Below are 14,410 nucleotides of genomic sequence, written 5' to 3'. Positions count from 1 at the left end.
TGCATGTTGCTATCACTATCTTTGCTTTAAATCGGAAACCAATCACGTCGTACATGTGCTATTTGCTATTTGCATACAATGTGATGTACCATACGAATGTCCTTGAATTGAAGTGCATGTCGTGCGTGGCGCTAATGTCTTCTTTGCTCACTATGATGCACGATAGCTTCTTTATAGTTTTGGGTGCTGCTTCCTTATTCTGATGGATGATGTGGCCCGTGTGTTGTGATCGTGGCACATGCGTGGTAATGTAAAAAGAGCAATGCATTACCACCATCGGCAATGGATCGGGCATTCATACAGCCGTTTGTCGTCGGCTTGTCAAAGTCGCGGTAATTATCATCATGAAGGCTGTAAAACAATCGCTTGATCACTTATCTAGAAAGCAAACTTGCTCATTCATCATCATCACGTACTCAAGAGGCGTCGAAAACAATGACTACTAGCATAGATCAGCCACCCATGGATACAACTTGTGTGCATTTTTTCAGATCATTGATTAAACTAGATGCTGTATCAGTGGATCTACTACGCTTGATCGAAAGCGGTAATGGTTGCCCATGCTTTCATAGCGTGAATCAATATCGGTATCCATGGATACCACAAATAGGAGCAGAGCGCCAATAACAAGGTGAGAGCTCGTTATCACACAATCACCTTTCATTCACAAAATTTCCTCCCATTACTTGAAGATCCATCATTCCAGCCACATCAGGCACACAATCCACGTTTAGATCTTTTTCTTTGAATGCGTGTTGGCGTTCCGTTTCAGCTTTTGGGGTGACACGAGTCAACCATCTACCTTCGGGAAAAATGCAAGCGTCAACTTTTGATGGATGGGGGTAATCAGCATTCTATACAAAGAAATTTTCATGGTTCGGATGTGAATGTTGCCTCGTGGATAAGGGGTGGGCGATACCACCATCCCTATGAATGAACACTATAGCACTTGATCCAATAAATAAAGGCTCGATAGTCCTTCGACTAAAAAAAGCTTGCAGACCAATGGTGCCAGAAATGGTAAAGTCCGTCGTTTTCCAATGACAGCATGTTTATGTTTGGTACCGGTCTCTCTCGTTCCCTTTTCTTCTTTTTATTAGACCCACAATACCATACCGGTACAAAACATGGAGCAACGTGAAAAGCCATCAATAACAACAAATGAATACACGCCTGGATTTGCTATCCGGATATTGCATCTCACTGTAAAATCATTTTCAAACTCCCGATGACTCTTCTCGGTTGATCAAAGCAACAAACAAACTCACACAAACAACCCGTATACGATAGCTGGTACGAGTGTATGAATCACGGGAGACGATCGCCTATACCACAACAATCATCTTGTCAACTTTACTCGGCATCATCCTTGAAGCGCTTATTGCTATCGCCCATAGCCATGCTATCGATGACGTACAACAATCCGCAGGATGGGTTGAACGTCCTAACTCACCCTTCAGTCATCCTGATCCGGATAATGGCTATGTTTATGTGCTGATCAACTTGCAACGTCGTAAAGATGAAAACGTCTTTTTTATCCTTTTCCATGTATTCCAATTTTACCTTGGCATGGACTCTGTAAGTGCAATCAAGATACCTCGATCATCCAAATCAGTACTTGTTGTGCTTACCACCTATGTACATGGTGATCTAGATAGTGCGACAACGTGTGATCCAACTTTCAGCACACATCGTCAATGAATTTCTTTGTGTCATCTTAGCATTAGTGCAACTCAGTGACACTCTAAAGTGGTACGAGCATTAGGAAAAGACTTTACCTTCTTTGGTACTCCAGGATTGTATTAAAAATGGGCACGCGGCAATAGGAACCATGGTGTAACACAAGTGGATAAGCATACAGGGAAGGATACAAGGTTGGATGACTTCCATGTTGCCCTTCGATACGAGATCGCTCTAGCATCCGTGATGTTAGTTTTTACATTGGTGTTTGCACTTCTCTGCTACAAGCTTTCTCGGCAGGTACATTAAAAGACAAACGAGGTTGCCAATGTATGACTTAATATGGGCTACATAGTTTGGCTGGAACACTTACAAACGTCTTGGTGCAGATCCTAAGCTTCAAGGTAACGAGGATGAGCGTGTTAATGGGTGACCGGTAAGAGAGCATGACGTTTATTGTATCGCATCTTGTATGTGTAGCACGCTTCCGGCATTGTCAAATCTTTCTTTTGGTATTGAAGCTGGATGGATTCTTTCATATTGTGTTTTCGGTTTTTTGGATCGTTGTCATGAGCCAAGAAGGATACCAACATGGTACACCAGCGGCAATCGCATGGTATACTTTGCATTTTCTTCTTACAGCACTACAATTTGTCATACCATTTGTTGCACGACATGCTATTCGCTCTGAGCAACCCAAATGGATGAACGTTTTCCTTGTTGCGCATGTCCTTGTGGTCACGGATTTCGTCGTTGTTCTTCAACAAAGCGTTGGATCATGGGTGTTTTGGGTGCTTGCAGGTAAGCATTGCGTTGTATTTGTGTGTGGTGATCATAATTACCTTTTTTGCACCCACGTGAGAAATTCACCACGCAAGCCATGACTAACTCAATTTACCATGTGCCCCTCCAAAGTATGCTTGGCTATCCTTTTATCGATCGTAAGTTGAAGAACATGATATGCGGGGTAAAATGAGGTAAAACTTATCGACGACACCTACTTTAAACAATAGATCACCATAGTCTTGGCGATAGTGGTTACACGAAATTTTGGCAAGGGGCTCAAACCATATGGTAAAGCATTGACCTGCAGCAGCAACTGTTGTGTAGCGTTTAACCAAGCTTTTTTTTGGGACTATACAGTACAACGCTTATTTGACAAGGATTACCGTTACCGGTTTGACCCTGGAGCCAATCCTACATCTTCCAAACAAAAACAAGCCGAGAGCCGTACATCTTGGGTCATTGATGAAATCGAAGAAGATGATGTAGACAGCGAATCGGGCATTGTTGTACAGCGTTCTTTAGCCTGTCATGGCAGCGGCGCCGATAACGATAACACCACGATCCGGTATCCGAGTCGAAGTTAGTTTGTGTGCGCGTGTGCCATGCGAGCGGAATCCTTACAATAGCTGCTGCTTTTTCAACAGCAGACAATAGATAATAGCACCTATAATTACAAACAACATCAATATAAGAGGGAGGGGATGATTGTGTATGAACAAAGAACGTAAAGGGTGATGCCTATAAGAATGAGCCTATCTTTTATCTAGGACATGAACTCATTTGAGGGATTGTGGGTAAAATGAGACCCACCACCACACTCACGCTTTATTTTTCCAGAAAGGCTGTACAACAAGGCAATTCGTTGGCCGAACCTAGGGCGGCATGTAACCACCCAAGAAGCTTTTTTTCATATACTTGGGACTACGATCCATTGGTATTGCTCAAACGTTGACAAGCATGATCAAAGCATACAACACACACAAAAGCCAGCAAGCGATACCCCTGAATTTGACAATGGATACTGCTATTCTACGAACAAGGAGGAACAATACAGAAAACTTTCTGCCATTTTGCAGTGGTAGTTTTCTATTTTGGGGTTCAAGGATGGGCCTAACGTCACACGCGCTTTCCTTCAAAAAAGATCAACCTATGCATTCCGGCTTGCTCCCTTCCTCTTCTCATTTTTCTTTCTTTTCTCTTTTATACGCTCACACTTTATACTCTTTCACTCTCACATTCTTCAGGGCACTTACATATTTCATTCATCTGCCTTAATACTCTACCTCTATTATATCACTTATTCAAGTCAGCAAAGGAAAAGCACCAAAACCCTCCACCAACCAACTTGCACACACACACACACACACAACACCCGATAAAGCGAACCAGTAAACGCGGCCAAAGTAAGTTATTTATACGGGTGTACCTCGTGCAACGTTTCAACCAACATGCTATAATATAGAGTATGAGAATCCCATCCGGTTGTTCAAAGCTTGATCGATCCGAGATTATTGACCGGGTCAAAGGATTGATATTTGGTATGTTGTATTATAATGCTTTTGCATGATGAGGAAGGGATTGTGTGCATAGAGCAAGGAGGGAGAGGGAGAGGCTATGTGAATGAGTGATCTACGGTGGCGGTGGTGATGATAATGATGACTGATTGTGTATGTATGTATGTATGTATGTATTATGCAATTACTATATGCTATGTTACATATCTTGCAGGTGCTGTGCTAGGCGACAGTCTCGGCATCGCAACCCAAGGAATGACTCGAGCGCAAGTGAAGCAAGCTTATGGTAATGGGCCTGTTCGATTTGGACTTGGTATGGAAGAAGAGGACTGTATGGATGAGGGAGTACCCTTTGTACGTGACGCCTACCGCATGTTGTTTGATGACAAGCAAGTATCACCACACGACCCATTCTTTCTCCGCGTAGTATATTGACAAAAAGGGCAACGTTACAGTGACTTTAGCGGGGACATTGAGCAACAATTGCTGGTGATCAAGACACTCGTTGAAAACGAAGGCCAATTCAACTTTAAGACCTTTTGCGCAAGACTTGAACAACACCTTTCCAAGGATGCCAGGCAACGTACAGCGGATCAAGTGAGTAAATGATTGGCTGGGATGAATTAGGTCTTTGACGGATATTGCGTTGGGCTGCTTGTTGATACTTAACCTTTTTTGTTCAAGGAACGTGGTGGCTACAATGGAGCTCTTGTCCGATCGGTAGTCTTGGGAATTCCAAAGTTCTGGGATGGCACCACCGTCATTGAAAACGCTGCTGAGAGTTGCCGTGCATGCGTTGCTCGGCCCGATCCGCGATGCATGATCTCGTGTGTCATTCTTTCTACGCTGGTAGCACGGTAATTGACTGATTGCAAGTAGTAGAACAGCCTCGTTTTTTTCTATCGTGCGTTGCAACTGGACTGGCGTTCTGATCCAAGTTTCTTTTTTTATCTTGACATAGGATCTTGCGTGCTCAAGACTTGGAAATCAAGCAGCGTGCTATGATAGAAACACCGTTGCCATCACCTTCGTTGCATCCACCACCCCAACAACAACAACAACATGATCGTGCAGCTGGTCTTGCCAAATCAACTTCGCCTCATTACATTGATACATTGGCAGCTGATGAACACATCTTATCGCTCGTTCATTCCGTAATCGATCTCAACAAACATTTGCTCATTGAACGCACAACCGATCGTCTCTTCCGCACATTCGAAACCGATCAAGATTTGGCACAAGCTTATTACAAGCAATTGCTCGACTATTGTTATCATCCGCCATCCGATATCGATTCTCTTGACCTTGACAATGATCAACATCGCACATTCAAGTCACTTGGCGTGAGCGTATACGCATTCACTCGACAAATCCAACCTGGCACTGAGACCGAATGTTTCAAAAAGATGTTGATGGACATTGTCATGCAGGGTGGCGATGCAGGAACCAATGCTGCTGTTTCGGGTGCTTTACTTGGAGTACGTGTTGGATACAGTGGGCTTCCTAGCGAATGGGTCATTGGCCTCAAACGTTGGGAATGGCTCGAGGATCGCGTTGAAGAATTCTGCCATCTCCTTTAAATATTGCCTTTTTCGTCTCTTTTTTCTTTTTTTATGCCTCACTACTCAATCACACAATCACACACAACACACAAAGACACATTCAAGAGCACGCAAACAATCTCCTATTCATCCCATTTTTACATATCACGCACACGTTACAAGACACACACAAGAGCACACTCACTCACATATACGCCTTCTTTTTATACATACTACATATCATCCCTATCCATAGCTTTCTCTTTTTCTTTCTTTTCCTTGCAGACTGACTTGAAGTACATATCTTAACTCCTTAATGCGTTTCCTTTCCCTGTTCTTTTTTTGTATTATGCCTTCCCCCCACCCCAATTTCCCTTTCCTTTCGTTTCTATCTTACTTGGTATTTGGTTTATTACTGTCGACAAGATCCTAAAATTATAAAGTGACCACTTGTAATCACACATTTGCCTTCTACATTAATGTGACATCGACATGCATGATATGCATGGTGCCGCATAATGCAATCTGTTGTTTATCAATCCTGTCAAACAAGTAACACATTAATGCATTCGTTCTACTACTACAATCGCATCCTTGAGCCATCATACACCTTCATCATCATCATCATGGCATCCAAGGCCCATAAGGTATCGCTTGGTGCATGATCCATCATGACAATCCAAAATGCCGAACCATAACCTCCATGGGTATCGGATGCACGTGACCCACTTTAATGGTTTGAACCTAAATCACTTTTCCCTTACATTGACTCATTCTTGCATTTGTTTCATTATGACTTCACTGGCACCAAGACTAATGCATCAAAGGAGGTTACAATTTTGGAATCGTCTACTGCATATCTTGTACCGTTTCATGACCTTAGAAGTATGCAGCACACCCTGGGCTTGCACTACTACACGAGACTTTGATGGGCACATACATAGTGACATGTAGTAATCAATCATTAAATCCGACACAGCTTTAATTCATTGTAAACGTTGTAGTCTGATAAGTGGGTAATGTATTGGGTAGTAGTAGTAGTGGTAGTAACAGTAGTAGTGGTCGTCGTTGCTATGCAGGGTGGCTATTGCCCTTTTTGGATGTACAAGAACAATTGCAATCCTACTTGAAGCCATCCCGAAAAGCGAGTGCACCAATGGTAAGTGACAAGCTAAAGAATATGATGCCGTATAATAGTCTAGCCATATGATGCTCATAGGACGCTTCAAAGATGGTCCAAAATACAGCGAATGCAAAAAAGCTAAAACAGGAGGTGTGAGTTGGTTGCTTTACTACATAGAAGGAATAGCACTATACATGTACTTACACCCAACATAGGATCATCACTTGACGTTGGACGCCACGAGCCAATGTGTTAAGAGCGAGCATTGAAAATAGCATAAGCACCAAATCACGTAAAACATCCGTTGCTCGGCTAAGACGACTCTATGTATATGATTACGTTGTTAAGGCGATGGCAAAAAGTGGCAAGTATGTACATAATTACGTACGTGGGTGGCAATAGCAAGAGGATGTCGAATCCATGGCCTATTGGCAGCAACACCACCTTCTTCTCCACCAGCATAATCCGCACCTTGATGACCATCACCGAATACATGGCGAAGGAACCACAACAAACACCAAAGGATCCATAATGCGAAGAAAGCGATCCATGATAACTTGACATCCCGATCAGCCATGAATGACGCCAAGCTTGTATCAGCAGCAACAGCCCGAGTCATTAGGCTTGCATGAATTGTATCGTTACTCATTATGAAAGATTTATGTTACAGTAACTTGACCCATCTTGCCAACACGAGCTGGTATTTATATCCATGAGCCCCCACCACCTTCCACTTGATAGCAATATGATGGATGATTGCATTCACATCGCGAAAATAAAGACCATAAAAACACGAAAGACATCAATCCCTTTGATCGTGTGACATGATGAAGTCATAAAACATGCATTGAGTGGTAGTAGTCGTCTTTGCAGGATTAAAGATTGCATGAATGCGTGGATGGTAGTGATGCAATGTTGTTCTTTATGGTTCGACAAGCAAGTCATAACGCATTGAGATGATAGATTGAATACGATTTGATTTAGGAGGTTGATTGAGAAAAAGAAGAACATGGTGGTATGCTACAGGTGAAACAAGGGAAACTATGAAATGATGGAGATGGGGGCGGCTAAGATTAAGCTTGTTGTGCGTGATTCAAGCCCTGAGTATCCGATTCTTCTTTTTTCGTTTCCACACCATTGATATCATTAGTTTGCTGTTGTTGTTGTTGTTGTTGCTCTGGAGTCGTTTGCTTTTGATCATCCGTGATCCATTGACCATTCCGCATTTTACCCGCCTTTTCGAGTTCTGCAATCTCGGCGGTGGCTACAATAAATGACCAATGCCGATAAGCAAAAAAAAAGGATCCATCTATATCACACACTCTCTTTCTCTCCGAAATGCCATACTTAGAAAACGACCACCAGGACCTCGAGGACGACGCATCGCGTGTCGATGACGACTTTCATGGAGATAAGGCTTACGAGCTCGGCCAATTCGGTTCATCTCTTCAAGTTTGAACCGTGCTGCTCTTCGCTTAAGGATCCGGTGATATTGTTTTGCGTTTACATACAAAGGTTCTTCCTCTGGAGGCTGAGGTGTTGCTGCAGGAGCTACAATGACTTCTCCGTTAGGTCCACGATACACAGAAGGATTCATTGCTTGAGCTTGTGCTGTGATCAATGCTGCTGGCTATATAGAGATAGATCGTTATTATCATACTCGATGTTGTCAATGCAAATATATATATACACTTGCCAAAGAGACGTGAGGTTGTCCATAGCTGAGATGTCGGCTGGGATCGTATGCCATGGGAGAACGCTGGCTTTCATTCTATAGCAAAACATGGGCACTATAAGCACACACACATGTACATACACACACACACACACACACACTCCCATTGAGTCAACCCATTCAAAGTGATCGAAGCCATACCATGGTGCCAGGAGGTACAGAAGAAGCTGGAGGTTCCTGAGAACCTACACGGCCATTGTTGTTTGTTGTGTTGTAAGATTCCATAATAGAGTTGAGAAAGGACTGGAAAAACACAACATGGTCAATTTGATATATCTCGAGACGAGCGAGTGAAGACAAAGAGAAACAAGAGGCTCACGTTGTTCCTGCAGTACTTTTTGTGTGCGCGGGGGTAGAAGGACTTGGATGGTTATTGGCTCAAAAGACTTGTTCGCTTTGATAGGCTGATGGCCTTCCAATGAAAATAAAGGACAAGAGGAAAAAAGATGCTGCTCAAAAGCGGCTTGACGCTCACCCGCCGTCTTTGTGTGGCGGGGTAAGAATTCTTCTCACCCACGCTTCATTAGCCAATCATATTCAAGTCCGCTGTCACGCATCTCATCTGGGATCCTGTTGCCTGGATACATACTTAGAAAGGTTGCTTCACTACGTATTCATGGATCATCATCATGCTACTACTACTATTAGCCTCTCATACCATATCCCTCCTCCAATCCATATCACATAATCTTGTACAATAGTTTTATATTTACGGGTTCAAAAAAGAAGAAACTACAACTGGAAACTATGGAGACGCTTGTGTAGGTGTTGCAGCTGGTGGTTGTGGTGCTGTTGTAGTGGATGAAGTAGGTGCCTCAGGCACAGTTGCAGGTGTAGTGGATGATGGCAATGTGGATGATGCAGGTACAGTGGCTGGTTGTTGTGATGATGATATCGATGGACTTTGTTGTTGTTGTAAAGTTGATTGGGATGTTGTTGTTGGTTGTGTAGTGGCATTAGTCGCTGGATTGTTGGCTGCTGGTATTGATGATGAAGGTCCTTTGAATGCTTTGATCCAACCACTCTCAATAAAGAAATCGTAAATGCGACTCGTCTTGTTGACATCAATCTTGATAAGACCTCGAGCCTGTCGTCGTTTCAAGTATCCTTGGCGGGCATATTCTTTCAAAATCGTATCTTTGATCACCATGTAAGGTCGAGGAAGAATACGTAAGGTTGAGCACAATGTTTGTTCCTCTTCCGTCAACAAGTGTACACCATCCGCTTCACTGATATCCAAAGGATTTGCTGGTCGTCGTGCTCCTGCTGCTGCTGCTGTGTTGGCTGCTGATGTTGCTCCTGCTGCTGCAGCTGCTGTAGCTGAAGAAGAAGCATTGACATGTGATCCATTGCTTTGTGTAGGTGTACTTGATCGTCCACTCTCTCTGAAAATGTTGGCACCACTGGGAGTTGCCGAAAGAGCTGCCATTTGTGCACGATATGTATTGCGTTGAGTCACTGCAGCAGCACCCATGCGATCATTCGATAGCTGAATAAGCGTTTTGAGTTGAGCAAGGCGTGATTGCTTATCCTTTTCATACTGTTCGCCTTGTCGTAGCGATGTCAGACCAGCCTTTCGCCACTCTTGCAAAATAGAAATCCTATCCCGTAATTGCTGTTCTCGTACCAATCCTTGAACCAACATTTCATAATCAGAAGCTGTTTGCAAACGACAAAAGACGCGTGTACGGTTGTAGACTTCTCGTTCTTCCTTTGACCTCCTTCTTTCAGCTGCCTGCATCTTTTTGAAATCGAGCCATCCACGTTCAAAAATAAGGCGTTTCCTTTCTGCACGTCGATCCAAGCGTGAATTGTAGATATCCAACACCATCAGTTTGAGATCAATTTCCTCTTGGGTATCATCGTCATTGAACACCATGTCCTTGACATATTGCTCAGCATCATTTTCATATTCGGTCTCGAACTCAAATCGACGAGGCATGTAACCTTGGATCTCGTGATATGCAGGTCCACTTGTCACTGGTTTGTTGGCATTGGCCACTACTGCTTTGGCGCGAGGAAGCATTCCACGTGATTGCTGTAATCGATGACGCTTTCGTTCACGACATTCGCTCTCGCTAAGCTCATCAAACTTGACATCCATGCGTGGCATCGGCCAGTCAGGGCTTGATACATAGACATCAAGATAGTGTTGCTCACATTCGGATCGATCCTTCGTACCCACATAGTCGGCTATCGCTTGCCAGTTGCCCAAACCATACTTGCGTGCTGCTTCAATAAGGAGTAACTCTTCATCAGCATCCCAATCCTCGGTGAAAATGGGGAACGTGTGGGGTTTGACAATGCGATAGCGATGCCACGTCTTGTGCTTCATGGGCTCGGCTCCTCCACTGAAACATGTCACGCACAGATCGAAATCAGGACAATCGTCGTCAGCACAACGGATTCGTACAGTGTTGGTAACATCGTTGCTACACGCATCGCAATGGTATTTGGGTGGCTCCTTGTCGTCGATTTGCGATCCCTCAGCAGTTGTATTCGTCACAGTGGCATTGACGGGCCGTGACCGATGCGTTATAGTCATTAGGCGATTGGTGCTGGTGCTTTTGTTGTATATGTATAGCCGAAACGAGAGAATAAATCAAGGACAAGGTGCAGATAAATATATACTATATACAGCTGTGTCTGTTCAAGAAAGAGAAGGAGAGGGAGATAGAGTAATGATATGAGCGGAAGCAGTATGTATGTGTGGGTGGGTGTGTATCATGTTGTCCAATCACGTGTCGTCTTTGATCCCAACCTACCAACAGCCTTTGCCTTGGCAACAGAACTTGCCCATCATCATCACCCAACTATGCGCATTTATCATCTTCCTTTTACTCTTGTTTCTCATTCATATGGTCACGTTATTCGGGAATATTGTTGCGTCAAAATGCTTTAAGCGAAAATCCTTCTATTGCTATTCCTAAACAGAGATAAGATTTCACCCGAAAAGAGAGAATGATAATATTGCTGCAGCCTTCAAACAAGGTTTGTCAATCTACCGGATGATAATGATCACTTGGTAGCAGCATGGAAACATTGACCATTTGAAAACGGAGTAATCGTAGTATTGAATGTTACACAGCTATTGCGAATGTTTCTAGAAGGGGATTGATGTTCATGTTGAATCCGGTGTGTGTAGCCGATATGAACAATGTGGGGGAAAACAAGTACATCATGTAATGCTATGTATGTGTATCTGTATATGTGTGTATTTGGATGATGATGATGATGAGCACAACCAAACAAAGTTCCTCATCTATGTGACGCAGCCCCAAGTGCTCATCTGCTGAAATTGCATGTGAGCTGGCATATATACAACCACCCCAGCACCTGCTTTTACTTGTTTCTCTCTTGCTTTTATCTTCCATACAAGGTCGTTGTTTCAGTAACTTCCACGTTGATATAAACCAGCATCTTTTGCTTGTGTTGCTGCTTACTAGCAAAAGTAAAGCCTTTTGTTTGTTATGCAGGCACCCGACGACCCTCCCTTTTCTTCTTCTTCGTCGCTGTCCCAGTTTCACCTACCTTCACCCGATTCTGATCAAGATCCTCTTGTTGCTGAATCGCACCATTCCAAGTCGGATATGGTTACGTTGCCTTCTTCACCATCATGTATATTCACTCCTGCCACCGCCAACACTACTACTATTACTACTACTTCAAATACAAACACTACCTCCTCCTCCTCCACCACCACCACCACCACCACCGCTTCTACTGCTCCTTCCGCCCAACAACTTCCTACGCCAAGAACACCTTCCAATGACGACGATGACACTACTACCATTTCCACCATGGCAGACAATCAGCTCACTCCTATGATTGTACCAGCAAAACGCGGTTACAAATCTCATGTACCTAGTGCATGTAAGCTCAACGTTTTATGAGTGGCAACCTTTGAGCACTATGTATTCAATGTGTTTGTTCTTTTTAGGCGTCAACTGTCGCAAGGCTCACTTGGCGTGCGATGGTATGTGTTGTATCTGTGATCCATCATGGGGAACCTTGAAAGAAGGCTGATCACTGTTATATATCTACACCCATACTCACACGCACCGGCGATTTTTTTCTCTTTTGGTGGATTACATCCGAAATAGTATCCCGACCATGCAAGCGTTGTGTAGCTGCCGGCAAATCAGACACATGCCATGATGCTAAGCATAAGAAACGAGGCCGTCCAAGATTGCATGAAACCAAACGATTCAGTGGAATGTATGGTGGATCAGTGATTCTCGACACTTCGTCTGTGACAGCAGCAGCAGCAGCAAGAGAAAAAACAACATGTGGCATGATCCAAACAGCAACATTTACCATGACGACAGCCATGCATCGACCCACAACACCTTCTACCACCGCCATCTCTTTTGTGCATGAACCTATCGAGTCATTTCAAAACAAGACTTCTACTCACCAACAACCATCATCATCATCACCATCACCCCATATTGCCATATCCCATCGGAAAAATGATAGCAGTGGATCATCACAAAGTCAACAAGCATTGCGAGAACCCGAGCCGCCACCATCATCATCAACATCCAAGAGTACCATTACCATGTTCTTATCAATGGAAATGTGTTGTGCACGTACATCTGATGAGGTGACCGAATTATGGGGCTACCATCCGCGGGATCTCGTTCATCGATCTTTGTATGAATTGATATCTTCTCACGACACGGATCGATTAGGCCGTCTACATCGCTTATTGTTGGACAACATTATGGACATTGCACAACAACAACATGACACCACCACCACCAACAACAACACATTGGGCCCTGAAGCTCGTCCACCACCATCCGAAAGAACGACATCACCTATATTTTATGATACAGACCCAGATCGGCTCATGATGATTGCATCAGGATCAGGCACATTTTCGGATACGCTTCATATCAAGAAACAGGGTGGCGAGCATGAATTGTATGAAGTCATTGTCTATCTTGGTGGTGGATTAGGTGCGGATTTGACAAAGCCAGCCACGCTCAAACACCTCTATGTTGTTGCCGAAATGAAGAAACACCAATATCGTATTGAACAGCGTTTGTTGTCCCATCAACATCATACCCGAGCATTCAATGCATCCTCTTTGCGATTCCAACAAACATTACCAAGAGTACATGCATCCACTTCACAGCATACATTTCATACTGGCAGCACATCGTCATCATTATCATCATCTTCAGCATCATCATTCTCTATGGGACATACTACACTGAGACCTATTGCACCCCAGCTAGCACGATCATCCTCATCAGGGCCATTGCAAGCGAGACAAGGATCCCTGCCAGGACATTTTGCAGCCAATTCACAGCTCAACACTGTATCATTGCCAGCTGGTAGTAAGAAGGATCATGCTGTTCCCAAAGTCAACATTGCACCGATATCCAATCATGAAGGTCGTCGTCATGGTGTTGGTGGTAGTCATGGTAGTGGTAGTCATGGCAACAAGCAACCAATAGCACCAGCAGTGACTGAGAGACTCTTCCCATCATTTACTGGCGGACCCTACTTTCGAAGGATCGCTGCTGCTAGTCCAAATGGGTCAGCCCCACCTCCCATTGGACGCGAATCAAACAATCCTTATTCGACATTAGCCTATCGCTTTGCTCCAGCTGCCCCTCCCGCAGGTTCACCACGAGGAGGTCCACCTTCTTACACGCATCCAACGACACAATACTTTTTGCAGACTTCAAGTAGCACTTTGAATGCTGCAGCATCAGCCGCTCAAAGCAGTAGTAACAACATCTCCACGGCAACGACTACATCCCATCCCAATACAGCAGCAGCTACGGATGGTAATACCATGGCAGCAGATAATGACAAGGCTGTCGGCAAGACCGATTCGAAACGAAAGGCCGAAATGAGCATCAGATCCCTTTTGTGCTAGTGCCAAACAAGATTGTATAGAAGCTAGATCCCACTTTTATTTTCTGATGCCGATTCTTGGGGGGTGCGTCGATCCCTTTTACCCACTCAAGGCGTGTACGTACGTTTACGTTGCTTTTGTGTGTAGTTTTTCCGA

General features: G+C 44.0%; 6 protein-coding genes across 6 annotated transcripts; 3 read left to right on the top strand and 3 right to left on the bottom strand.

Annotated features, from left to right (window-relative positions):
• Positions 1-1,127: 1,127 nt before the first annotated feature.
• Positions 1,128-3,050, top strand: O0I10_002626 (uncharacterized protein; the record flags this gene model as incomplete). The annotated part of the gene is made up of 9 exons (XM_058482706.1): positions 1,128-1,205; positions 1,291-1,578; positions 1,655-1,752; positions 1,827-1,980; positions 2,036-2,084; positions 2,161-2,481; positions 2,596-2,621; positions 2,694-2,754; positions 2,824-3,050. 9 exons carry the CDS (start codon positions 1,128-1,130, stop codon positions 3,048-3,050), a joined length of 1,302 nt encoding a protein of 433 aa, XP_058346730.1.
• Positions 3,051-3,931: 881 nt separating this feature from the next.
• On the top strand, positions 3,932-5,560 carry O0I10_002625 (uncharacterized protein; the record flags this gene model as incomplete). Its single annotated transcript, XM_058482705.1, has 5 exons — positions 3,932-4,004; positions 4,195-4,369; positions 4,436-4,577; positions 4,665-4,837; positions 4,942-5,560. The coding sequence occupies 5 exons, from the start codon at positions 3,932-3,934 to the stop codon at positions 5,558-5,560; spliced, it is 1,182 nt and encodes a 393-aa protein (XP_058346729.1).
• A 1,083-nt stretch (positions 5,561-6,643) lies between these two features.
• Positions 6,644-7,221, bottom strand: O0I10_002624 (uncharacterized protein; the record flags this gene model as incomplete). The annotated part of the gene is made up of 3 exons (XM_058482704.1): positions 6,644-6,782; positions 6,849-6,967; positions 7,033-7,221. The coding sequence occupies 3 exons, from the start codon at positions 7,219-7,221 to the stop codon at positions 6,644-6,646; spliced, it is 447 nt and encodes a 148-aa protein (XP_058346728.1).
• A 496-nt stretch (positions 7,222-7,717) lies between these two features.
• On the bottom strand, positions 7,718-8,604 carry O0I10_002623 (transcriptional activator HAP2; the record flags this gene model as incomplete). The annotated part of the gene is made up of 4 exons (XM_058482703.1): positions 7,718-7,908; positions 7,992-8,274; positions 8,341-8,415; positions 8,521-8,604. 4 exons carry the CDS (start codon positions 8,602-8,604, stop codon positions 7,718-7,720), a joined length of 633 nt encoding a protein of 210 aa, XP_058346727.1.
• Positions 8,605-9,124: 520 nt separating this feature from the next.
• On the bottom strand, positions 9,125-10,924 carry O0I10_002622 (uncharacterized protein; the record flags this gene model as incomplete). Its single annotated transcript, XM_058482702.1, has 1 exon — positions 9,125-10,924. The coding sequence occupies one exon, from the start codon at positions 10,922-10,924 to the stop codon at positions 9,125-9,127; it is 1,800 nt and encodes a 599-aa protein (XP_058346726.1).
• Positions 10,925-11,849: 925 nt separating this feature from the next.
• On the top strand, positions 11,850-14,275 carry O0I10_002621 (uncharacterized protein; the record flags this gene model as incomplete). Its single annotated transcript, XM_058482701.1, has 3 exons — positions 11,850-12,252; positions 12,320-12,355; positions 12,483-14,275. The coding sequence occupies 3 exons, from the start codon at positions 11,850-11,852 to the stop codon at positions 14,273-14,275; spliced, it is 2,232 nt and encodes a 743-aa protein (XP_058346725.1).
• Positions 14,276-14,410: the final 135 nt, after the last annotated feature.

The sequence above is a fragment of the Lichtheimia ornata genome (assembly GCF_029851405.1).
Source record: "Lichtheimia ornata isolate CBS 291.66 chromosome Unknown scaffold00007, whole genome shotgun sequence".
Classification (NCBI taxonomy): Eukaryota; Fungi; Mucoromycota; class Mucoromycetes; order Mucorales; family Lichtheimiaceae; genus Lichtheimia; species Lichtheimia ornata.
The sequence above is the reverse complement of the archived record's forward strand: the minus strand, read 5'-3'. Positions and strand labels throughout refer to the sequence as shown.